General features: G+C 34.2%; 2 protein-coding genes across 6 annotated transcripts; one reads left to right on the top strand and one right to left on the bottom strand.

The window, feature by feature from the left end:
* The first annotated feature begins 343 nt into the window (after positions 1-343).
* LOC128190584 (small conductance calcium-activated potassium channel protein 2-like) lies at positions 344-16,034 on the top strand. 5 transcript variants are annotated; one of them, XM_052862684.1, is made up of 2 exons: positions 344-756; positions 13,449-16,034. In XM_052862684.1, the coding sequence occupies exons 1-2, from the start codon at positions 691-693 to the stop codon at positions 14,832-14,834; spliced, it is 1,452 nt and encodes a 483-aa protein (XP_052718644.1). In that variant the 5' UTR covers positions 344-690; the 3' UTR covers positions 14,835-16,034. The 5 variants fall into 5 exon arrangements, with proteins under 5 accessions (XP_052718644.1, XP_052718648.1, XP_052718647.1 ...); XM_052862688.1 differs by lacking the exon at positions 344-756 and adding an exon at positions 3,592-3,647; XM_052862687.1 differs by lacking the exon at positions 344-756 and adding an exon at positions 6,803-6,906.
* Positions 16,035-18,035: 2,001 nt separating this feature from the next.
* LOC128188520 (uncharacterized) lies at positions 18,036-23,566 on the bottom strand. Its single transcript, XM_052859621.1, has 4 exons — positions 23,011-23,566; positions 21,662-21,774; positions 19,113-20,683; positions 18,036-18,830 (listed from the first exon to the last, which is right to left on the bottom strand). Exons 1-4 carry the CDS (start codon positions 23,401-23,403, stop codon positions 18,619-18,621), a joined length of 2,289 nt encoding a protein of 762 aa, XP_052715581.1. The 5' UTR covers positions 23,404-23,566; the 3' UTR covers positions 18,036-18,618.
* Between the last annotated feature and the right edge of the window lie 3,934 nt (positions 23,567-27,500).

Below are 27,500 nucleotides of genomic sequence, written 5' to 3'. Positions count from 1 at the left end.
TCAGTTTAACCATCGCGTTAACTAACCGTGAACCAACAATAAAGTATCTTATTTATTTACCCTACTACACGAAAATATGTACTCTAATTGACAGTATTGAGAGGATGTATAAACCAACAAACCATAGCTGTGCTGACATTCCGACTTCCGGCTATTTTTACTTAGAAACCATGTATTATTTACGGGTTTAAACGATATTCAAATGTGATAGCGGGAGGTTACTATAAATAGAAGAACGAATCCATGTCTCCTTTTGTTAACACTTTTACCTATTTCAAAATCGTGATAAAAATCTTTGAAACTTTTACAGGAGTCCTGCTCAGAATGACCTTTAAAAATTACTGTATTGACATTTTTTCGTGATGAATTTTAACACTGATAATGCAACAATCGGCTATAAAGTAGGGGAAATTTCATTGAAAGGGTTTTAATATCAAAAGAAAATAGAGATTTGTAAGTTTGTGGTAGGCGAAGCGAAGAAGGTTGAAACCTTTATTCTTATGTATGGATGTATACAACGGGTTTGGAGGTTTTAAATGACCGAACCGTTTTAAAAGACCAACAATTATTTTGAAAACTTCCAATAAACTCCCTAATCAAGTGTAAGGGGAGATTTCTGTGTGACTGTCGGTAGACGTGGCAGATGTACTATCGGGATATGAGACAAATTCGACACAACACGGACACAACATGTTTTCCTCAGGGTCCTTGGGTTTCCAGCAATCCTCATTTGTGGAATTGCGGACTATATCTAAGGTAATGCACTGTTCATAAATCTTCGTCCAAATTCCAACGAGGATCTTGCGTTCTCATTGCATATTGTTACAGTATAACATTTCCTGAACTATAACACAACATAACCCATAATTGTTAAGATAGGCAAACTATGACATCCTTGACCAGCATTATGTAATGTGACCGACCTTTTATTGCATTTTATTTGCGCATTAGTATGAATTGTTACGAGAAAGTACGCAATCAAATGAATTTAATTAACACATGTTGTCATTTCTTTAAAATTTATTATCAAAACTGTCGATTTTGTCTCAATTCAAATATAAATATTACAAAACAACAATATTGAATAAATGTACATGCATAATTATATTCAGAAATGATAAAATCTTTGCTTTATAGAAAATGTACATGTAAGCATATTTCATTAGTTTAAGGAAACTAAAGCAATATTTTTACACGTCATATACAAGGTAAGGTTTGGTCCGTTCCGTAACATGACAGTCCTATTTATATAGAAACGAGTTTGTCATTTCGAAATTTAGGGTAATAAGACAGGTGAAGGTCATTTGATGAAACTGGTTTAAACTTCTTGGGTTGTTTCGTTTTTTTTACTCTCTATTTATGAATGCACGAATAGAAATATGATTCGGTGCACCCAACAAAATCAATAAAAGAGAGAGAGGCAGAGATAAAATAGGAAAACACTTATCACTAGTTAATAGTAATTGCAAAAATAATTCTCTTTGGAGAAGAGCATATTGTATGAAACTTTAAACTCTTTAAACTCTTCTGCAATGGTACATCCTGGCCTTTTGCATAACCCCCCCCCCCCCCGAAACAGATTACCGAGCGAATGTTCGATTAAAAAAGTCACAAAGAGAAGTAAAAAATGCAATTAATTCACCCCACCCCCTTCTCTTTAATATTTCTCTCAATTATGACTGTGATTGACAATTTTTCTTTACGGGCGCTTTGTGTGTGATGTTTTTGGATGTTATCCTTTTCTTTTTCTCTGCTGTAAAGTACAGGAACCTCGTCTGAAACAAAACGTTTCAAAATATAACTTTTTTATTTCAGAGTATGATGAAATGTAAGTAGTCATATACATGTACCTTTGCTTTGTTTAAGTTATGCATGCATTATTCCATATTACATTTAACTCAATATCTTTAAATAAATTGTATAAACACTGCATACAGTCCCTTGATGCATACATAATTTAATCCCTGTGTTGTAGTTATACATGCATGTATATAAACTTTTGAGTTGCATAAGTCTGCTCTCTCTCTCTCTCTCTCTCTCTCTCTCTCTCTCTCTCTCTCTCTCTCTCTCTCTCTCTCTCTCTCTCGTCTGAGATATACATAGTGTGACGCAGAAATAAATCTATCGCGATGTAGTAAAGTATAAGAGGAAAACATCTGTGCATACATGTAGGTTGAATATCTTTATAACTCGTGACAATGTGCATATCTATAAAATCATGACATAAACCAAGTTAAAATCAAAATGATATCATTGCTTTTGTTGTGGACTTTTTTTTGTGAACTAGAAACGTCATTTTCATGATAATGCACATTTGATTGTAGTTGAATTATTTTTAAAGTGTGATCCTTGCTTGAAGCTGCTTGTACAAATAATTTTGTTTGTGTGTATCTATTATCAGTCAGTACCCTTACTATACACAGGGATTGTATGATAGTTCAAAGAGGGAGGGCAATTCACACTGTTACTGTTAAATCGTTAATGATATCCTACTTTATAGCAAAATGGTCCTACTCCAGTTTTCCGTATGGGAAAGATAACAGGGATGGAGTCTATTCTTTATAAGACATATACTTTTGATTGTTAGATATTACTTAAAAATCATTTCAATTTTCGACAGGAAAAAGAAAAATTAAAAAGAAAAGAAAAAATAAAGCAATGTAAGAAAAAAAAACAACCAACCTCTCCCCAAAAAACCCAACAACAGCAAAAACAAAACAACACCAAAAATAAAAATGCCCAATACAATAAAGGCAACAAAATCAAATATCAAGACATTGATTGGCAATGTACCTATATATCTAAGTGTCCAATTTAAAATATCATCGATGTTGTACAAAGAGTTAAGCTAAAAAAAACCCGCAATACTCCTCCCCCGAACAAGGTGCATGTTCCCTGCATCAAGTCAACACAAGCTTTATTTAGCAGATTTCTCTAATTTATCATTCACATTCACATGCCACAGATTTTCTTTTGTAATAAGATATCCGTCCTACACAGGTTGAAGCTTTTTCCGATAGGGAAATTGCACACATCTGGAAGAACCACTTGGTCATGCAACGGAATTCTAAATTCGTCCTAAATGGAAATGCTAAACGTATATATTGTTGTTAGTATGCATATTCAGAAGTATGACTTAATTTTATTTAATAGTAAATTAACTTTAAAAAAAAATGAAACGACAAAGATAAAATTTAAGCAAATGTTGTCATCTAATCAAAACCAGGAGGAAAACTAGACCACATAACAATTTCATTCTTGCAAATGTCTTAAATGCATATTTAGCATTTTATCTTTATTTCATTATAACTGTACTTATAGAATGTGTATTATTGGTACTTAACAAATATGCTATTATAATTCTCAAGATCAAAAAACGTCATTTTGAGGTAACAGGTAATGTATATTTGCAATTTGAATGTATCCTTTTTATTTACCCCACTTCTGTGTCGCAACATCACTCACATTTTAAAAATGTATCTGATTTTTTTTATTGGAAGTTAAAAATGATTTGTGTTTTGAAACACGAACATACTCGTATTCAGATTTGTACATCTGGTCATTGTAGATATTTTAAGGCAACAACAGCTTCAAGGTATGCGAGATAGTCCTTATACATTCCTATAGTCTCCCGACAAATCAATCATGTAAGATCATATATAGTGATTATATAATGGCGTGTGCTTAATATCAATTTGGGATTTTTTAACAAATAAGGAAAACGCGGTGATCCATCGCACGTACTAGAGAGGCAACAGTTATAACTTTGCACTTACATAAAGAACATATTATAAGCACAATGACATACTTCCAGTTCACGATCTTGCTTAATATAACGGATATCAGTTTTATATGTATAGCATTTACGTTTATTGAATAATAAATGACTCTCTCGGGGCATGTGTAATTATAACTGGCATGTAATCATTTTGCAAACATAATATGATTTATAAGCAATATCTGCATTTCACAGAGACCCGAAATTGCCTCATGAAATTTTCAACAGAAAATGTACATGTATTATAAATTATAAGATCATATCTCAAAAAACGAAAGGCTTGATGTCCTTCTCAACAAAAAGAAGTCTATGGGCTGATTAAGAAAAAAAAATTACACTTATTTAAAAGTTAAATTTGAAGTTGTCTTCAGAAACCCCTCCTGACCAATATTTTGCTTAAAATTTTCATACATAATATATTATTGCATAAGTATCAAAGGACCCCATTTCTGTAGATTAATGTGAAGTAACGTTGCTTGGATGAAATACGAGGCATATTCAATGTTACTCTTATTTTCCTCTTTTTTCCCAAATCGTTTGTCTCCATTCTTTTTGGCGAATTGATTTATAACCATCTGCCACGAGTAAGTCCGGTATATTGCATAGTTATGCCTAATATGTCACAATTTACACCTCGCATATCACCATATCCATAGCAAGCTCTAACCCGTAAATTAACGAAGACATGCAAGGAAAGAAATTATCAAAATGAGGAATGAAGATCTTTTAAAAATGTTATTTCTCTCTAATGCCATTTTATATATTTATAATATTTTTAGTTATAATACAATTCTTGAGACGCTTTCAGTGGATTGATTAAATTAAAATGTATAAAATGATTTGATTATTTTTTTATTAATCCTAAATCAAGAAAATGAACTCTTTATTTGAACAACAAAATCGATAAGGCTAGAGCTTTATTAAATGTATGTCAAATGAGGTCACATTTAAAAGATTGATTCAAAATTAATATAACAAAATACACATGCGATAGATATGTACATGTATGTGTAGGATACAATTTAATAAAGAACGATTTTTGTTTTATCAAACTTATTAACTTTTTGATAAAAAAAGACTAATTAACAACATTGCGTTTTTCTGATAGGACCGAGGAATGGTTTCCTCTGCAGATTTATCTCTCTTTGAAAGAGAGAGAACACGAAGTCTGGCCTCTAGGATGTATAAAAAATTGGGGTTTTCTAAAATCTTGACATGTCCCCTTGTAATTTCCACTTAGCTCAGTTAACAGAACTACACAGCTACATTTACCCAATGAATACAGTAGTCAGAAAATTTAAAAACATTGCATATTACCGTTGCATTTTATTATACGGTATTCTGAAGGAAGACGATGCGCAAAGTTTCGGAAGTTTGGATGAAATTTTTTGAGGTTATGTGTAACTTCGACCGACTTTTAATTAATAAGAAAATATCAGTCGATAACATATGTGGATGGGGTTTTATTTGGCCCAATGACTGTTTGTTCACCGTTATGTTTGGCATTCAGAGTAGAGAGAAAAACAGACAATAGCCTGATGTGTCATGTTGCGGGTGTAAGCGTGTGAAAAATCAGTTAGTGGGGACGCGGTTTTTTTGTATTTCTTCACCTCTTGACATTTGATGTTCAGGATTTCTATTAATATCATAGAATTTCTCGTGTTATGCTAAATTTGCTCCTTTCAAAATAGCAAAGATGTTACTTCTAGTCGTTAAAGATGACATTTTTGTCTCCTGAACGACATCTTTTCTTCATCAAAGGTGTTTTTTTTAGGAAGGGGGGGGGGGGGGGCGTACATGTATATGTAAATGTACAAATACATGTATATTTTAAATCTGTAGAAGTTGATGTGTCATCAGTTTAGAATGCTTACATTGGATGTAAACATAGTGTTTAAAATTCACAATTAAAGAACACAACACCGTTTTAATTAACACAGATGCAAAACATGCCAATAAGTAGCTATCACATCGTGTTCTATAAATTTCACATAGCACACATTGTAATGATTTTTATTATGGCGTGTTTCTGGTCTGTCATAGTCGCATCAAATAAAAACAAAACACTTACTGAATTCCCATTCCCAAAGGCTTGCAATCTTAGTTATAGGCCGATTGAACAGATACATTCCTTTTCTTTTGTAAACGTCCAAGTTGCAGTTTGTTACACGGCCATTGGGCTCCATAGCTGACATCCTTAAGATCACGAAGTCGTCCTCAATTCACAATATCGCTATATATTTACATCTGGTTTTTTTTTTTAAACCCAATTTTAAAGAAATTCGATTGTGTTCATACAGCTACTAACAAAACCAAACCACAATCTTACAAATTTAAATCTGATTCACCATTAATTAACAAAGTTCAGTTCATTGGGATAACAATTCAAAAATAGGTACATGTAACGTTTGTTAAATTGTGTTTCCTTTTTTAAAGCTGAATATGTGTTGATTAAAAAGTCATTAAAAGTACAGTGACGTCACACTTGAAAACAGATTTTATGAATATTCCCTATATGGTAGAATTGACTGTTCCATCTATGTAACACACTAATCGACAATTTGGATACATTTTCTTGCTCTTTAAGAGTGAAATGCATTAGGTAACAATTATTGTATAACCCGGGTTATGTATGGTTATCTTTAACTTTAAAATTTAAACAAGATATATCGAATACTAAGTAAGTTACTACATGTAATGTTGTTTATAGCATATTATGAGCAACGATCGTTTGAATGTAGTCAAGTTGTATCTAAATCATCAAATCCTGAATTAGTTCCTTTCGAATGTTAATTACTTCACAAACTATGTAGCCATTAACCCTTTCCATTATACATGCATCAAGACTGCAGGCGATGTGGAGATTAACACGTTGAAAGAGTTTCAGGCGTTTGATTATAGGATTCGATGTCCGAACCTTACACCACTAACGTTATTTGACTACATCTAGGGCTTTTATTTGTGGGGGTGGCTGTAACTGATAGCACCAAACTATCCTGTACACCATTAACAAAGAGAAACAAACTTAAACTCATCAAAGAGGGGGCCGTGTCTGATATTATGCAGGTCGTGCTGCATTGTCTCGTTTATTGGATTTTTATTGGATAATATCTGAACTCATTCTACAGGTAATGGCTGCCCTATATATCAGGGTTGGAATGTTCAAATATTGGTCAGTGAAAGTATAATTGTGTTCAAAAGGTTTATCTTTAAATTCTTTTAAAGATTTAAAAAAAATCTGGTTTCGACATGATCTAAATTTTAACCTCTAAGAATCTCGCAGTGTGGTTGATGGATTTCAGATGTTTGTCATTATTCTTAAATATTTTTTTCTATAGACTTATAAATTTTTTCCTATATAATAAATACACCCCCTGTCGTGTTTTGTAATGGTCTCGTTCTATTAAAGTGTACGTCGATAATCGTCGTTGCATTGCATAAATGAATATCGGGGAAAGAAGTCTTTAATTTAGAATGACGTGCGGTCTTGACTGCACGCATCTATAATGAAGTGAAGGTGCGATTGACGGACAATTTCACCCACTGTGGCCTTTGGTGTAATCACTATTCGGTCACATCTGTTGCAGTATGGATTCTTAAAGGAAAATATCTCTGGTTTTGTTGATAGATTAATGTATTTTCAGATGGGGGCACAACAGGGTGACACAATTTCCCCCAATATATACCACTATCCACTTCAATGACGATCGTAATGTAAATTTTATTTGATATTTCACCTTCATTGCAATCAAGTGAAGCAATTATTTTAATTAAGTGAATCAAATTCTGTCACATTTTAAAAAGGTGGATTAGACTTGCAATTCTGTGCTTACATGTATTACCTAACAAGTAAATCTGAAATGAAATCCATGGTTTTTAAAATACAATTTAAAAATGTATATTTCGTCTTCATATGGCTTCATATTCTTATAACGGTCACCGGGGTCAGGAAGATAACACCGGGTATTGATTTCTGTTTTGGGTATGGAAATAGTCATCGTTTAGAATTTTGCATTTGTCCCTTTCGGAGCCTTGGAAATCTGTTGCTTTCAATGTCATTTTACAATTACCTCCAGCTTACCTCATCATAAACTTATAAAAGGAGATATGAGTTGCATTTTTTCCATCTTGTTCAACCCTTTAAACTGTGAATATACTGGACATCTTTTTATCTTGCTCCACCATTTGCTCGTGTTCAGGTGTCTGCATTTTAGGGGGAAGCACAACTCATAATAATGAATGGGGATGTTGCAAATGAACCATCAACTGTGGTATGTTGTTTTTTTTAATGTTTCTGAGCACCCTTTATTAGGTACGGTGTTAATAGAAAATAAAACAATGCAAAAAGTTTTGTCATGTTCAATGCGCGTGAAAAAGTTGAACCATATAGTTGAAAAAAATATTAGGTTGAAAGATTTCATGAAAGAATATCTTCATTGTAAAGAGAATGCAAATAAAGTTCCATATGTACTGTTGTTTGCGTATACGGCGTACACTGTAAGTAAGGGCTTCTTAATCAGAATTCCCGACTGGAAACTTGAGTTGATGTTTAACTTTTACGTAATTACGGACAGTACCTAATTGATTTGGTCCCTCGGCTAACCAGTATGGTTCAACGAGCAACCCTTTGTGTGCAGGCTATTAACTTGCACTCTTTTTGTAAACGATCGATGTATTTGCACAATGCGGTGGCAATGTTCCCGCGTTTTCTACTTTCATTAATGGATTCGATCGTAAGTTTATTTCGGATAAGCTATGGTTTTAAAAATGAAAAGTCACTTCATCACATAACACGTGACATCAAATATGATAGAATATCGAAGATAATCTTCTACCTTTTGTGTTTCGTTTTAATTGTGATACTTTACCTATGCACCCAACCACAGCTTCCGTGTTCTACCAAGTGCAAAGCTTGCAGAATTCGATTTTTATCATACAAGTAAAGGATTCCAAAATTTAAAAAAAAAGGGAACTTTGCCTGACATAGAGTATGATAATTTTTGTTCAATGGAGAACTATCGAACTCAGTTGTAAGACACTTGAGTTTTTGAATCAATGAGGGAAAATTTTTCTACTTAATAGAAGAAACACGCGTATTGATTTCTAAAACACTCTGATTAAAAGAATGGCTGTATCAATTCAACGATTACTTTAGGGTTAGGGATATGATGTTTTTATCTACTACACCATACACGCTGTGGACTTTTTATTGAATTTCACATGTACTTCTTACGGACCAGTATCCGTTGAAGCGGTTTCCGCGCGGACAAGTTAATTCTATTCTTAGCGTCTGGAGGGGACAAAGGACTCTGGGAAAATCTTTTCGGATGAGACTGTAGCCGTGATTTTGAAATCTGTAAATCGGAGGCAGATATGGAGAAGTATTTGGATACGCGTTTAAGAATAAGGGAATTAGTTAGATCTGCCATTGTAAGTAAAATACTGTTTCTATACTTTGATATTTACTAAGATTTCTTAAATATTTCATTTTTTTAAGTCTTCGATAAAGTTCATTTTGTTAAAATGAATTATAAATTAAAGAACATATTCAAAGCAACAATCTAATTGCGGGGGCACTCAAAATGGAAGAAGACCAATTTAAATGGATATCTAAAAGGATTTACAATATATATGGTTTTTTTTAATAAACTATAGGTATAACGAAATTCTCCAGGTTTTATTCCGTTTGGATTTTGTAAATTATATACGATCCCAGTCAATCAAATACTATAACAGATTTTGCATGCAAAAAAGTGAAACAAAATTCAGACCAAGTCTGGTTAGAGGCCAATTCATTTAAGCCGATTCCAGATTATATAAGAACAGTAAGATTGGAGGCGGTTCCGGTCTGCTTGGTGTTTTGTTTTCATTTTGTAGCCTGCTTCTCGATAATTATTTCTTGTTCTGAGTTTGCTGTCCATTCCCACTGGTACTAGGGCAGCAATAAACACCGCTCTTCTTTCTCTAATTAGTCCATCCTTGGAGTACATATAATAAAAGAAACTGAAGCAAAAGGAAATATGTTAATGATTATTAGTATACCAGTTAGCTTTGGTTTGGTCCTCCGTCTAACAATAGCAATAGAAGTCAGAAAATAAAAGGCTGTTAAAATAATCATTTCATGAATTTTCATTCGGTTAAAGAAGCCTTTTTATCAACTGCAAACAGCAACTCAAGAATAAATTAATTCATTTATTTTGGCGAATTTAAGAAATTTTTTTATTTTAAAATGATAAGAATTTAGAGATTTGAATAAGTCGAGAAACGTGTTGTTCTGACCTTTTAGGCCTTATATGCATGGTTGATGACAAGTATAGTTTATAAAAGTAAATACTGAAGAACTAAATAATTGGGTATATGCATTTGTTCTTTTAGCAATTGCTATAATCTCTTCAATACGTACATGTACTCTACTGCTTAACACGTAAAGAAATACTCATAGTTCTCTCTCTCTCTCTCTCTCTCTCTCTCTCTCTCTCTCTCTCTCTCTCTCTTTTACATGTTAGTGCATATCCATGCTGCAAGCAGTTTCAGTGACAGTATACCTATAATATGATTCCTAAAGCAGTGCCCCGTATCTTCTAATTGCTATATTTAATTATGATTTTGTTTTCGATAAGGAAACTTTAAACGACGACCATCTACCGATCTGATGATCTGCACTGACAAGAAACACGCTAATTGAATTTTTAATTCTTACAGTATTGCCAATCTGTATATTTCAATACGGTTGATATCTGAAAATACTTGTATCAGGAAATGGTCCAAGACTGGATAACATCGGATTATAGATCCGCTTCAAAAATCAATCTGACACCTCCTTAATGCATCTGTACAAAATATTTGTTATAGCTGCCCTCAACCTAATTGAAATTTAGTGAATGTTTACTGTTTTCGGTTGTATCTCTGGTATCTTCACAGCTTGATTTAAACTTTACTCAAAACATTAACAATAAGTTTCAATATTTCAACTTTGATTTTCACTCATTGTGTGCTAAATATCAAATTTTGGAAATCAATATTTTGAGCTCGAGCTTTAAATAAAGGCGTGAATTGGATTATTTGGTCTTTGGAGTATCTATATTTTTACTTATAAATCAATTAATACCCGTTACCTAAAAACACTCAAATATCGGATAAGATTAACAAACCATATGTGTTTATTTCGAATTTGAATAGGGAGTTAATTTTTTCCATGGATGCATGGATTTTGTGGTGCACATTGTAACACATACAGTGTATACTTATAAGTATCAGTGGGTATCTTTAGTAAATAGCTGATTACAATATTATTTAAAATGATCTTTGGTTCGTGCGTCATAGTTTCAGACTCTTGTCAACAGGAGCCATTGTTTCGTACAATCAATTCTGCTTTACTTATACAAACACCCTTATTGATGGCATACAATACAGAGAGAGAGAGAGAGAGAGAGAGAGAGAGAGAGAGAGAGAGAGAGAGAGAGAGAGAGAGAGAGAGAGAGAGAGAGAGAGAGAGAGAGAGAGCATTTATAGTGAAGTTATCTTGTTACAGACTGACTTTGATTCTTTGAAGAGATTTGCTTGTCATAATGTTCTTTACTTTTAGTTTTGCACGTAAAAGATTTTCTTTGATTTCCTAGTGCCAGATTCACAATTTTCACGTGAAAGATGATACGGTTTGATCTTACTGAAACAATTTTAATTGTTACAGGGATACCGGTGGTTCACTGAATCCCTTTGGTTATATACAATAGATAAAAAAATCATAGTACTTAGCATTCTTCGTAGGACAAAGATTGTCTTGATTGGAAAATTGAAAAATATAACATACAAGAGATTGCAGAATTTATGTTGTAATACTTTCTCTCTGACAAATTATCATGGTATCATTGCTTGGTGGTTACAACCTTTTACATACATTTGTAGGCAAGTCCAGAGAACCATAATTCATTTATCCATCTTATGCATAGAAAAACTTGTAGGCTATTGTGTATTTTTTAGGGGAGGGGGTTATTCACGTGTGCTAAACCATGATGAAAGTCGCTGAAGACGAAAAAAATTCAGTTGTTTGTCACTACATAGTAAAATTTTATTCATTATTTTTTTCTGACAAGGTGATGCAGCTGATGCCTTTGTCTAAATATCAGATACTTTGATTAAACGTTACATTTTGCATTTGACAGGCTGAATGAAGCGCCCAAGAGACAAATCGGTCAACTCTTTAACAAAATATTGATATCATTAAATGAATTGTCTGTAAAATTATGTATATCATTTGTATATGATGTAATTTTTGAATTTACCGACCGAATTTTTTCTAATTACAACATCGCTCATTTTTTTCATCGGAAAGGGCTTGTTTGTATTATCCATACGTCACAAAACAATGTCTGACGTAATTCTCGTGTTATTAATATTAGGTCTTGCACGTGTCTAATTGATACCTAATAGATGTATTTCACAAAGAAACCAAGCTGACCTAAAAATTGATTTAAAACAAATATATTAAAAATTCCGACAACTTCAATCAATTTTAAATCAATAGATTGAAAACATTCATGACTGGGTTGTGTCGTCTGCGTACTCGTTTTGACAATATATCCCGCTTATTTCTTCATAAACATCATTCTGTTGTAAAGTTGAATTTTATCCGAATCTTCGAACATTAATCCCTGAAAGTCAATAAACATCCAAAATGAAATTCTGACCGAGATCGATTCCTCCACAGCAAAAGGGGAGATAAATACATCAATGAATATAATACAGATTGATCAACGGTTTGTTCAAATTGTGTTTTCTATCAAACAAAAAGCTAAACCTACTTTTTAGAGTGAGAAAATGATAGACCTATGCAAAATTTCATTCTTAAAGGAAATTTTTTCAAAATATATATTTTAATGTTTTTTTGTATTTTTTTTTTTTTACCAAAAATACGCCCACTATGATCCTGAAAAGGCCGGTCCATTGATTAATTTTATTTTAAATTGACTAAGGGCCTTAAAGGGTAAGCATAATCAATAGTTCAGAGAATTCGGTAGGCAAATAAATATTTTAAGAAATTAAATTCTGTTTGAAAACTTGTTCCTATTCATCTCATTTGTAAGTAAAATTATCTATTTATTAATGAATAAGCAAGTGTAACATGAAATTATCTGTTTTCAAAAATAAATTCGTTAATTTTACATAGGATATCAGTCAAAAATGATTTTCTGAAAGTCATATTTTAGACATAGGCTAATATTCTTAATGTATGAAAAAGCACCATTTTCCGCAATCGATTCTAATATTTTTAGCAACAGCCCTAAGCTTTTATAATACCGATGGACCAGCCAACTGGGTAATATTTGATAAGGATATATCCCCAGATACATGTTTGAGAAATCTGAAAGAATTCTGTACATATTTTATTGATGTAGATGGAAATGGATCATTACCTTAAGAATAAAAATTATATCTATAATGGAAAATTATATGTTCCGATTATAACAAATTCTAGGTCTTAAATTGGAATGCGTCTTGTTACATCTGACCACAAGCCAAATCCTAAACGAGATCATTTCCCAGCAGATGGTTAATTGCTACCAAAAAAGTCTACTATGGATTCTACATTCCGTACAGTATATCTATATATATGTATAGTTATCGTAATACAAACTTAATTTTCAAGTCTGTTTTTTTCTTCTATTTATAGAATAGAATGAGTGGTAATACGGTGGTTGAAGATCCAGGGATACCTTTAGTGAGTAGAGGTAACGGCAAGTACTCCAAATACATGGAGGACGACACTCAGAGCAGCTCCACCACAACTACCACCAACGTCATGACGTCAAAGTTCGACAACATCAGCTACCGCCTCAGTCGGAGGAAACAGCTACTTCGCTACAGAACGATCGTCGTGAATTTCGAATTCTCTTTCGCTCTTTTGGGAATTGTTCTCATGCTTATCGAGACGGAGCTATTTTTCCAGGGCGTGATCAGCAAGTCTTCTGTTGCGTCCATCGTTCTCAAATCATGCATCACCTTGTCAACCGTTTTTCTTTTGGTTGCGGTTGTTGGATACCACGTGACCGGAATTCAGCTTTGCATGACGGACAATAGCCTGGAAGATTGGCGGTTAGCCGTCACTTTCCCGTGGACCTATTTAAAAATTTTACTCGAGCTCTGTGTGTGCATAATACACCCTATTCCCGGAAACATTACAATAAGTGCTGTTGATCCCGATGGTAAACCTAAGGAGGTTTCAATCGACGCTATCTTGTCGATTCTGATGCTCCTTCGAGTATATTTGATCAGCAAATTCATGGTCGTGCATAGCAAATTATTAACAAGCACGGCTACGCAAAGCTTAGGTGCCCTAAATAAAGTCAAAATAAATTCGACATTCGTTTTCAAGGCACTGATGTCTTCAATGCCAGGAACTATTCTGATTGTTATAATGCTGGCCATATTAGTTGTAAACTCTTGGGCCATGCGGACATGTGAGGCCTACTACCACCCTGATCCCAAAAATTCCGACTTCTTTAACGACATGTGGATGATCGCCATCACGTTTCTAACGGTGGGTTACGGGGACATCTACCCTAACAGTTACTGTGGAAGATTCGTCTCTGTGGCGACAGGTTTAATGGGTGTTGGAACAACCGCTCTTCTAGTGGCCGTTCTGGCGCAGAAATTGGAGCAATCGCGCGCAGAAAAATACGTCCATAATTTTGTCACCAGGGCGCAGTTGGACAAGGAAAGAAAGATAGCTGCCGCGGACACTATAAAGTACGTTTTACAATTATGGAGGATGAAGAAAAATAATGAGAATAATAGTAGAAAACGAATTCGATTACATGGAAAGTTGCTCCAAGCCATAGCTGCCATGAAAGAAGCGAAGAATGAGAAAGCCTCTATAGGCGAAACTGCGATTGGGTTTATTGAAATAGCAAAGAGTGTTAATGACATTGTGGACGTGTCTGAGTCCCTCCAAGAATCTCAATCTGAACTTAAAATGAAAATGACAGAAATTGATTCTACAATAAAAGATCTGCAAACTAAAATGGACGCCATTTATACAGCAGTTGTGAGACGGTGACCATGTGACCCATCTGTCATGTGATAGACACGTGATACGTTATAAAGTACATATGATGTAGTTCCTAGTATTCCAAGGGTGATGGTGGAGATAAGTAGATTGTAGGTTTAAGTATTAAGCAGTTCTATTTACTAACAAAAATTCTGGACCAAAATTAAGTTTATTTTCCTTCATTTATGAGTTTGTTCGTTCATCGATTTTTCTTTGAGTGCTATACAAATTAGGTTCAATGTGATCAACTTACTAATTCATCCAATTTTGACGTACAGATTTAGATGATAATGAGTTTTGATTCTGGAATAGACGATTATTCAATATGTATGGAGCTAAGATGCCTAGACAAGAAAACAAAAAGCAATATCTATTTAATTCCGTAGTTTATTTTGTTTACAAAAACTTAAACGGTAACTTTATAATATTACATCGATACAAGTTCGCCATTTGTGCAAATTTTGACATATTTATATTTCATTATTAGATACGTCATCCCAAGATTGTCTTTTCCGTGTGCCATTTGTAATTTTACCGATAATCATATTTAAGTTTTGGTTATTATCAAATAATATGTTATTTATTATACATAATTATCAATATTGCTACAATATTATAGATGTACTGGTCAATTAGACATGTACTTGAAATAGAGAAGTACATTGTACGTTTTTTTAGTCTAAAAAGTTTTTCGTTCGCCCTATTGTATAACAAATTGCCGTTCATTTAAATTTCTTTCATTTCTGTATGTATAGATTGTATGGAGGCTTGGTTTAAACCCTCACGGACTTTGTATGTTGATGTTTGAAGGACCCTAAAAGTTGTTTTTTGTTTGAAATCATTGAAAACCGGGCATCGTTATATATGTAATTGTAGTATAATATGTCAATTTGAAAGAAGCATAGCTCGTTACTTATATGATTTTGATTAAATTTACATGTTTGCTATTGACTACTTACCCTTAAAATGGGGTTATGATCATTCAACACGATGTGTCATAAAGTTTATTTGATGAGGTATTGTACTTACAAATACTTCATCATGTGAAAGTTGCTTTTAATTATTATGTACAGTTTTGATTGTATTTTTTCATGGATGGATTGCTGAAGTAGTATATGATGTTTGAACTTTGTCTCTGAAACTTTGCGTACAATGGAAGATAGTGAGATTAACTGTAGACATTAATAAAAATAATAAAAAGAAGAGTCATGAACATTTTTCCTTCATGTTTAAAAAAAACTTTCTGTGTCAATCATCAATCATGATTTTTCCTGCAACAAAACAATGTAGCACTCCTCGAATGCCAATATTAAACAATTTGCGAACTACTTAACAAGCACACCGCATAAATTTGTACCAGTTCTTGCTTTGGAACCGTTTTCATTATGAACCCATACACAGGTGAATTTAACCGCAAAAACCATATGCGTTGCCATCAAAAGCGCGATTTATGAATGGCACATGGACAGGACTAGTAATAATAAACGGAGCGTCAAACCTCGGCGTACAGGACCCTGACAGACGCCACCACCAGTATGTTCACCCATGTCATGTTTATTGCATAGGATAAAACACAATCTACATTGTACGTGTAAATATATGCATTTCCTTCCTCCTTTTTTGACAAACGTAAAATTTCAAAACAGGATTCTTTCTTCGTCATGAAACCGCCCCTAACTATATAGATCATTTGAACGACTATAGTTTTGTTACCTTGTTCGTCGAGGCTGCTTAATACCATGTAAATATAAAAAGATATTTTAATAAGAGAGTACAATATTTAACATTCTCCTGTGTTTATTAGCCCCAAATATAAATATATATATAATATATATATATAATTTTGTATTGGCGTCGTAGATCACTCTAACGATGTATATATTTACTCGCGTTAGCCGAGCGGTTTGACAGATTAATATACTGCAAAAACCATAACTTACCTGCCTACGAATAGGTGATTGGCGAAAAAAATAATGCATAGCTTACAACTGCCAAGCTAAGAGCAAACGTGTTCGAATAGTTTATCAAGAATCTGAGCAAAAGGTACACTAGCTATTTAAACATACATTGTTTTCAGCAAGAAATAAAAAAAAAACACATTTGAGTTAACTGTGATTTACATTAAAGGAAGTTTTTTTTAAACACACATTAAAATTTGCATGGACACACTGGTTTTAAATAAATTGATTAAGCACTTTCCTGTTGTTGAAATAAACTACTTTTCGTCTTATTTCGTTGGAATATCTTCAAATTAATTTCATTCGGACGTACATGAAATTATTGCCTGTTATTTTTTCGGTTTTATAGTTATTTTACTTGCTCATTCTTTCTTGTAAGTTAACTATAAATACTGAATTATTTTTGCTTTAGATCGTTCCCATTTTTTATTACTTCGGCAATATGACTTTTGTGTTAATAAAATGTTTTATACTAGGATAGCGCTTTATAAGTCTTATAAAAGGTTTCCAGTAGGAACAACTCTTCCTAAAATACTCTCGTTCCTACATCCCTGCGTACAAAATTATTTGTAAGCTTTTAGGATGAATAGTCTTTTATATCACCTAAATAGGTTCTCCTCATCACAAAAAGAATTAGAAGAGCCAATTACTGTTTCTAAATGAAGAATTCCAAGACACATTATACCCCGCGCGCACGTAAGATTAGATTGATCAAGCCTGTGTCTGTCCTCACAAGTGTTCGATATGACATGCCATTTTGATTCCTATGCACCGTTTTATGTTCTCTAAACACAGAGGGAAATAAATTGTCTTTGGTTCGACTCGCTTTTCCCAATGTATATGTAGACATTAAGCGTGATTTATATGGGCTCGAATCGATATAAAACAAATCAAGGCTCAATGGACTGTCTCCTTACAAAGAATAATGCACAGAAGGGTTAGCTAGAGACCAGATTCACTTAATGAAGATGAACAGAGAATCAAGGCTTGTGTCATGATATTCCATTTTAAGCAACGGCCAAGGACTTTGATTGAAATAAACATGCTATGACTTTGAAAAATAACATTTATTTGAATGTGAAATTGTTTTTATACTTAAGAATAAAAAAATGCGATTCTTAAAAAAAAAAAGAAAAAAAGAAAAAGAACATCGTTTAGCTTCTTTCTGAAATGGAGATCTTGATTTCCATGTACATAGATCTTTGAATGCATGTTACTCTTTAAAAACAATCGTCATAAATAAACTCTCATACATTTGTTTATATCTTTTTATTCTCAACAATAAAGTTTAAAGATTAAAAATCCTTTGCATTCCATTTGCAAGTATATCAGTTTTTTCTCTCTATCATCGCTTTTTCTCTCCATCATTTTTACGCATAAAAAGTCATATTGTGTTCTGATAGAATGTCTTTTAAAAATGCAGGGTAATGATGCATGGATATACAACGAAAGGACCGGTATCATCATTAATACGTTCAACGTTTGTCACAATTTAAAAAAAAAAACCTGGCATAAATGTGTTTTTGACTATTTGATACTCAGTAATCAGTCTTGATATCATAGCTTGAATAAGTTTAAAATAAGGTTCTCTTAAACAAGTACGTCCAACTCAAGTAAATGGCCAGTCTGAACCCACGCTTGTTTACTAGTTACTCTTGCTATCCCAGTAAATACTCAGTAACTTCTTTATAAGACCAACAAAATCTACATAACTTGTATGAGAGTTACATAGACAATCGATTATCAAAGTAATCAGCCTGGTTGTTTTTGACGTCGGGACTTCGTTCTAAAGGTAACCGGTTAGAGTGTCGTAAAATCTCGTTATAACTTCTTCATCATCGGTACAGGAACGGCTTTCTGAATACGTCTCCCATACACATCAACGAATGACCATTTATATGTGATCGTCCAATGCACTGACGAATTACATAGGCCCCATTGTTGCAGACGGCAAAACTGATATGAGTGTTGAGACACTGAAGTTTCTGCCCATTTTGGCACGGTTTACATGGTCCAGGCACCAGACAGTTATGTCCCAAGAAACAACCTGTAACGTCAAAGAAAAATGTCTTATTTATCACTTTTGCGAAGACACAATTTATCCTTTCTATGGAATTGACTCATGAGCTCAGGTACGATAGTTATAATGGACTTAATGGTTGCGTTAAATGGTGATACGTTTTATTCACTGTCACAAATACATTATTTCCATTGTCATATGCAAGTATAGAATTGTTCTACCGGTACTTTGAAATATTGCATTGTATAGAGATTTTGATTGCTAAAATGAATCTGAAAAATGACCATCGCTGTTGAAACGTTTACATACCTGGTAACTTACGGTTCCCGCTGATAAATTCTTGTTGTAGGCTGGGTATGCGGTTTTCTTGTACTATCCCCCGCACCATTGATGGCATGATCATCTGCCGTACTGGTCCATTACCAGTGACTCTTCTTCCATGAAAATGACCCCTTTGTTTTTGTTGCAAAACGAACTCACTATGCCATGGCCATTCGTTTTTAAAGTCACAGAAGAATTTCACTGAGACTTGTGTTTTTTTAATGGATGGACAGTTTTCTCCTAATGGTAAGTTCCACATATCGTATACATTTTCACCATAATGGCGCCCATACAGTTTCGGAGTTCGTGATGTCACTCGTATGATGCCATTACAAGGTCTATAATCTGAACTTCCTGGCGCGTTGTTTTTACAATATGCCTTGCAAATTCTCCCACAAGAGTCGCGTGCAGATAACATGACCTCGGATACCCCGTGTTCCGGATTCTTGACTGCCACGTATGCCATTGAGTTTGCCATCGCTAATCTTGTATCCATTAGAGCAAATTCGGCATAAGTTCCCCTATAATTGAGACCACGTGACTGAATTGTCACACGACCAGAATTTCTATCTGTATCGTCTTTGCATCGTGAATATTTTGCTAATATGTCTGTTTTTAATACGTCATCAATGCCATAAGTTTTAGGGGAATATATATCTCCCCGTCGATACAGGTTTCCGTTGAATACGGGATATGATCCATAAATCTTTTTCTCTGGTGGACGCACGCATATGATTTCTACTGGGATGTAAACCCATTGCCTTATGTCTTGAGCACCGTTGCAGCTGAAGCGGTTCTGAACGGCGTTGTCTGTTCTCGTCCTGTTACATTCACTGTCATCGTCGGGGTCATTACTTCTGTAAAAACTAGCGATGGTTTTTGAAACACACCGTGGAGGGTTGCTCTTTTTATCGCAACGTAGAAAGGGGGATCCACAGAACGGTCTATCTTTTGAGCAAGTCGGTTTGGGTTTGTAAGACACCAGGCTAGCCAAACCATGGGAATAGCCGTCAATATTACGCAGAGTAGCAAATCCTGCCAACCTCAGAGGATGGTGTTCTTCCGGACCGTAATCTACCGGATAGTCTTTGGCTGGATTGATTCCTAGAGAGGCCTGTCTTTTTCTGAACTCTTCCCAAATGTAATCCACGTAGGCGTGGAGACTGAAGAAAGCGGGATCTTGAGAAGAGGTCTGAAGCTCTCCTATTTGTCCGTTTCCTCCCCCTATCCAGTTGTGAATTGCGCCATGTTGGTCCTCTAAGTTGTCCTCTTCTTCAGCGTTTGGTGCAATGATCTCAGCGTTCCGTGTTTTGTTCAGAATTCTTTGTAAACCCTCCCTTGTCCAGAGTTCACCGTCATCTCCATAGTTTCTGACAAGGGGTCCGGAAGGCGTAGACCAGTTTGCATACGGTCCGGATGTAACGACGCCATTTCCGTTTCCGAAAAATCTCTCACAAAATAGAACAGATTGGGTCGAATCTCGCAAAGGCTCGTCAAGGTCTCCGGCAAAGTAAGGAATCGTTACCCCCGGAACAATTTGCCGTAAAGCGTTTTCATATCTAAAAATACAATTTATTAATAAAGGTAAGGGAGAAATACTAAAGTTCAGGCTGGAAAAATTCGATTTTATGTGTAAAGTTATACAGAGTTTCAGATGTCGTCTGTAACATCAAGTATATCTGCTTTTTATTATGACTATATTGAACTAATCATTCTCTCTTCCAAAACATTGATCATTTCACTCGTAAAAAAGATCTTGCACAGAAAATTGTTTGTGGTATGCTTTTCACCACTGCGTTTGTAATACAAAAAACAAAACAAATTAATTAACTGCAATTGCATGTTTGTCGGAGAAAAACATGTTGTTGTTGGTCATGCAAACTACAAAGAGTGCTCAGTGTGTGGTGATATGTTAGGCACGGTGTCTGTATGTAAACCCTCCCGTTCTGACACTTTAAGGCTCGCCTGTGACCGTATGTAAACCCTTCCATTCTGGCACGTTGAGGTTCGCCTGTAATCATATGTAAACCCTTCCATTCTGGCACATTGAGGCATGCCTGTAATCGTATGCATATCCTTTCATTCCGGCAATTTTCACATTTAAGGCTCGCGTGTAACCTTCCCACTCTGACATGTAAAGGCTTGTCTGTAACCGTATGTAAACAAACTCTCTCTCTCTCTCTCTCTCTCTCTCTCTCTCTCTCTCTCTCTCTCTCTCTCTCTCTCTCTCTCTCTCTGAGACATGTTAAGGTTCGCATGTAACCGTATGTTAACCTAGCTTACCAGACTGACATATGAAGACTCGCATGTAACCGTATGGTAACTTTATCAATCAGACACGATAAGGCTCGCCTGTGTTCAACTTATGCACATTTTTCACTCATAATTTGGTCCCATTCTCGTCAGTAGAAATATTTCGGCAGATGAAATTTACATTTTGCTCATTGATATAAAATGTATTACTGTTGAAAAATATTTTGTAAAAGATTTAATTGTTTCGATATATAAAAAAAATTGCTGTATATATATTTACTTACACTATGAGGTATATCCTATGCCATCCCATGAAGTTAGGACCCTCGTGGGCTGCGTTTACAATTGCGCCTTCGTGTAGAGCAGCTATAACATCGTATCTGTTTGATGTTCCGAGCTAAAAAAAAAATAAAATGTTGTTAGATTCATTGTATACATCATAAACACCTTTATATAGCCTCTTAGAAACGATTAAGTTGCTACTTGTTTTTATTTTTTGTGTTTTAAGGGGGGGGGGGATAGAAATCGGTTTGAGCATCTTGGCTTGAAGATTTATGATTCAAATTACCAAACGTTATAAACCAATACAATAAAAATTAACAATTTTATCTAAAAGCGATGCTACGTGCTTAAAAGTCGACACAATTTGATATAGTGACTGAGATCATATTTTATCATCCAATCATGTTTTATCTTACGAATTTGTGCATTTATCTTAGAGAACCAATCTATATAAAAAAAAAATGTCTTGAAAGGGGCATGGCTACGATTTTGGTCAATCCCCCCCCCCCCCCCCCGATTTTAATATTTAAAATGCTTCAGAAAGGCATTTTTAATAGGCAACCGAAATTTGAGTGTCATTTGTTGAGTTATAAGCGAGAAATTCTTCGCTATGTAAACAAAGCGTTTGTTTACATTTTGAACGTGGATGTAAAAATTTCAGTTTTAAACCAAAAACGGATGTGTTAAACATTAGGAATTGTTTATCTATGATTAAAATAAATAAAAAGATAGATAAATAAGCTGGGAAAAGATTTTTTACTGGTATATTAAACACATGTAAACAAAAACAGGACACGAGCCTTGTTTACATGACAAAGAATTGCGAGCCATGCATCTTGCTTATATATCTACGAATGGCTCTCAAATTTTAGTTGATCATTAGAAATGCATTTCTAAAGCATTGTAAATGATAAAAACATGAAAATAGAATTTGACCAAAATCATGACCATGCCCCCTTGAAAGTAGAAAGAAATACTGGAAACACATATCGACGCATGAGCAGATCAGTTTTGAATAGAAATTGCATAGATATAAAAAAAATCTTAACAATTAATTGAATTTGCTTGATATTTAATATTGCGATTTTCTGTCTTTTTATATATAATCTATTTTACTTGCATTAAAAAAAACATTTCTATAGAAATGTTGCAAATTTTCACATTTACAAAAGAGAAAAATAATTTTTTGATTGCAAAATCTATTAATATTTTACTTATGTCCGGAAAAAAAGCTTGTTTGTGTCGTGTGTTTGTTGAATATATTTCTCCTTAAAAACATATGCAATAATAAAGTAGAATTAAAATTCAAAAACAATTATTCTCACAGGTATTCGAATTTAGAATTATTTACCCTCAATCTTTTCAGTTTGTTGACGGCAAAATGGTAGGCCTGCCTCTCTTTCTCCGTCATCATTCGATATTCTTTTCTCCATCTGTGTTCCGAATTAGGATGGAAACCCTTAGCCCCGTTCCCGTAGAAAACCTCTGGAGGGGGCAGCAGACTCTCGATGTAGTGTCTCTCCTCCAGCGTCATGTTGCTCCCCAGATTCAACATGGCTCGGTTGCACGCCGCTCGCTGCATACATTTCCAGTAAATTTTGGAACCAATGCTACGCTGCAAAGTCGTTTTGCGGTAGTATCCATTGAAACAATCTTCTATATCCCCCGGCGTTGTCATTTCCTCTATCATCGAATATCCGAAATGAAAGGTTAAAATCCCACACAATGCTACTAAGGAGTACATTTTTGAGATTTTTTTTTAACTTCAGGGAATTTTGGCTTAAATTGCTATTTTAAAATTATTCTGGAGTGATGTCACGAAATTTGCTTGCGCTTCATTGTTTTAAATGACCACTAAGCAAAGACAGGCATCGGTTCCCGTTCGGCACAGGGGACACAGAATGTATATACTAATGTCAGTGTTCTTCGCAAACACGTTTAAGTAAGTCTTAAGGTCGGCATTCATAAATCAGTCATTGATACAATAGAATAGTCCGTCGGTGCGTCTTTCCAGCTTTCCTCGCTGTTGATCCATATCAAAGAGGGCTGACAGGTTTAGGTCAGTTTAATGACCGTATGTCAGTGTGAATCCCGCAATCAGTCAGAAAAATATGGAAATTAATTCGATCGATTATTTCCCTGATCGAGTCTCGGATACTTTTTTAAATTAAAATCTCACTAATTATAACAATATTGCAATGACTGGAGCATTCCTTCCACTGCCCTCCGCAATTTAGGCGGGTTCGATTTTAAACGCCTCGGACAGTGACAAAAATCCAAACAGTGCAATATAAATTCTAAACAAAGTCGACATGTGTTTTTTGAAATGTAAAAAGGGGTTCGGTTTAATGCAAACCCATGTACGATCTTTGGGGAACAAAAAAAATCAAGAGAGTCAAATAACTGTTCGGCATTCCTATACACGTTTCAATAATCTTTTCAAAGAAATTTATTTACGACATTGTCTTGTAAATTTGCTCGTTTTATGTCGAAAAACTAATCATTACAAGCGGTAATTATTTGCAATTGATGACGCTTTGACAATTTTTTACGATACGATGTTAGATCTTTTGATGTGACCAGACACCAATGGCCCACGGCTGAGTTTTACGGTCAGTTGTCAATTCAATGCTGTGGATTTCTCGTGACAGTCTTGGAGTTCTCCCTACGTTACAGAAATTCCAAGCCTTCTTAGCAAGCGCACACATACGTATATAAGTAAAAGAATGGCCCTTGGAGTTAAGAAATATGTTTTTATTTTATTGAGGACACAGTCGTATACTAGTATTATTGAGGTACTGTGTTTAAGCGGCCCAGGATAATTTTTCTCGGATATCGATATCGATGTAAGGATAAATAAAAGTAGAATTACATTTGTATGTTTATATTAGAAAGGGAGATGCGCATTTATCTAACAATGTGCCTACTTAATGCTTAGATTTGAAACTTAAAAAAATTGATTAATTTTCTGTTTCTTCTTTCCCCTTCATTTTATTTTTTACCTTCTTAAATATTAGGAAAGGACGTTTTTTATGGCCTGGACCCTTGCATATTTATTACCGGAAGAAATCCGCAATCGGAATGCTTAATTTAGCACAGTTCTTTCGATGCTTTTTCAAAGATGCAAAAACACACACATTGTGATTGTGTGTGTGTGTTATTTTTGGTTTGCTATTGATGTTTTTTATTCTTTATGGCAAGGATGTGATTCTTTAAATCACAATTCTACCTTTGAGAAAAAAACTTGATTTTTCAACGAAAAAGAAAAAAAACCTACCAAATACAAATTATTCAACAAATACAATGCTATTTACAAAGAAATAACACAAAAACCCCGAAAGATAGGAGTGAAAAACACGTGAGCAACATATAATCACGTTCCTCTTTATTTCTGCCCTCTTATCTGACTTTTTTTGGAGTTTAATTAGGGCCTCTCCTTTCTTAGTCGGTCGTAAAGAGAGAATAGAAGAAGGAATGGTTTAGAGTGTAAGGTAGCATGATTGTGTAATGATTGGGCAAAGGTACAATTCTTATTACGGGCCGCCGGAAGGCGGTCCGTTATTTGATACACATTTAAATATTGTTACTGCGTTTCTGCGGGACAGTTCTTTTTTGATAGAATTAATATTATGCATATTTTTATGAATTAAAAGTAAATTTGCATATAGAAATATGTTTTTTGCCTTTTAAAAATATCACATATTTTTTGTCTTACTCGTAAATGAAAAATAGGTCATACTAGACTGTCGTGTTTGGCGCGTTTTTATCGAGACTATAATCTATTCGGAAAATTCCGGAGGTCGTCATTCGCATCGGGATCGGTATGCGGGACATACTAAAGACCTGAAATACTAAAGACCTGAATGTCATTAAATTTTACATAAAGGATATATTTGAATTTCTATGTGCCGTGTCAAATAAAATGACTTTATGTGTGTGTTTATCATATTTCCAAGTAAAATGTGGTAGAAAATATCATGAAATGACATCTATATCAATTATTTACGCAAAAATATGACAGACATAATAATTTGAATTGACTGGAAAATTTGAGCTAATCAATTTCTGTTTTATCACGTGGTCCCTTGAAATCATATAAACTAATGCATTAAGTTGTCATTCAATTCAATGCAAAAAACAAAAAAAAAAACAACAAAAAAACCAAAATGGTTTGAAATGCATAATCTCCAAGAGAAAAATGATGAGTTGATCTTTGTATTGTAAAAATCAATGTGTTTTCCATTCCTTCATACTATGGCAATGATCGAACAATTACCGTTAGAAATGCTTACAGTAACGAACTCGATTCTTTATGATAATAGTAAAATGTTAAACTTCAAAACAAGTTGCTGAAAGTATATTTAAATTTACCATAAAAATTAGTACAACCAACTTTTATTTTCTTCTTTGCGGTGTGTTTTTATGTAAACAACCAATGATTCATACAACAATTATATTTTTTGCGGCCCATTTGACGCTTGCGTCAAGATGATTTCTTGTTTTTCTTTATATTAGAAAATGTTTGATATACCTTTAAAAGAATTAGAATACTCGATTCGAGTCCAACATATTTGTCAAACAAAGACGCGTTTGGAGAGAATTATAGTAGGTTTTTGGAATTTTAATTGTAAAAACATTTTTTATTGCAAGACATAAAATGCTACGAGTAAAAAATAAGATATTCAAATTCAATAGAATGTTCACGAAGGATAATTTTGGTGCAGGATACTTGGTATTACCTACATCATGCACTTAGCACCCCCAATGCATCCATTTTTGTCAGACATAAATAGAATCTCAAAGTGTATTATGTGGAAATTACCCCCCCCCCCCCTTTACACACATATACTTTTTGAAGACAATATTATACTGACCCCTCCCCCTTCCATCCCCTGTTACACGGAAATGTATGAATTATGGTCATTGGTATTTATTTTTTAATGACATTGTACCGAAAATTGCCTTCAATGTATTGATGGTAAACATTTATAATTTTTTTTCCTAGTACGTACCATTTGTTTCCCACACGTCTTTTCAGAAAGTTGATAGATATAGCTCAAAAAAGATATAATTATATCGCTCATACAATCGGGCCTTTCCGGCAGAGCTCGGATAAACACGAAGCTCTGCCGGAAAGGACCGAGCAGCTGCGCTTGATCGCTCACTTTTCATTCACGCAAATGGAGTTACCGCGCTTTGTTAAGGTGACGATATACCATAAATACCATGGAAAAGTTGAAAAACTTCAATGTTATCGCATTTCTCTGAACTTTTGGATTTTAAAATATCAATAAGAATGTTATTTTGATTCACGGAATTTGGATAACGTCACTCTTTTCATTAGACTTATGAAAATTCTGGTTTTCTTGTGGTTACCATACATACAATCTTTAGATAGAAACATATATGTACATGTACATAGAAATCAAGATGATTTTCAGGAAAACAATTTGAATTCTGTGTAAGAATTAAGTAAAACATTTTCATCTTATTTTTTATCGTATGTTGTGAATATGGGAATGTTGTCATTTTGCTAATAAATGTCCATTTTTACTTTTACTGTATGTGTTTCCATAGTGAGATTGTTTAAACAGAGCAGATACATTCGCAAGAAAGAGACATAGCAAACATATGTAGCAGTCAGACAAAGGACACACTCTCTTTGTCACAGGTGCTTGAGGACAGGATCACCCCCCCTCCCCCACCCCCGGATAAAGACCCCCGTGACTTCAATTTTCTTTTTTCTTTTTTTATTAAATTATCCTTTTATGACATATTTCTAGTCTAATTTATTCATCAATTTCGCAAAATTACATAAAACATTTTTAAAAATCAGACCCT

The sequence above is a fragment of the Crassostrea angulata genome, chromosome 6 (assembly GCF_025612915.1).
Source record: "Crassostrea angulata isolate pt1a10 chromosome 6, ASM2561291v2, whole genome shotgun sequence".
In the NCBI taxonomy this organism is placed as follows: Eukaryota; Metazoa; Mollusca; class Bivalvia; order Ostreida; family Ostreidae; genus Magallana; species Magallana angulata.
Note: the sequence above shows the minus strand (reverse complement) of the source record. Positions and strands in the feature narration are given on the sequence as shown.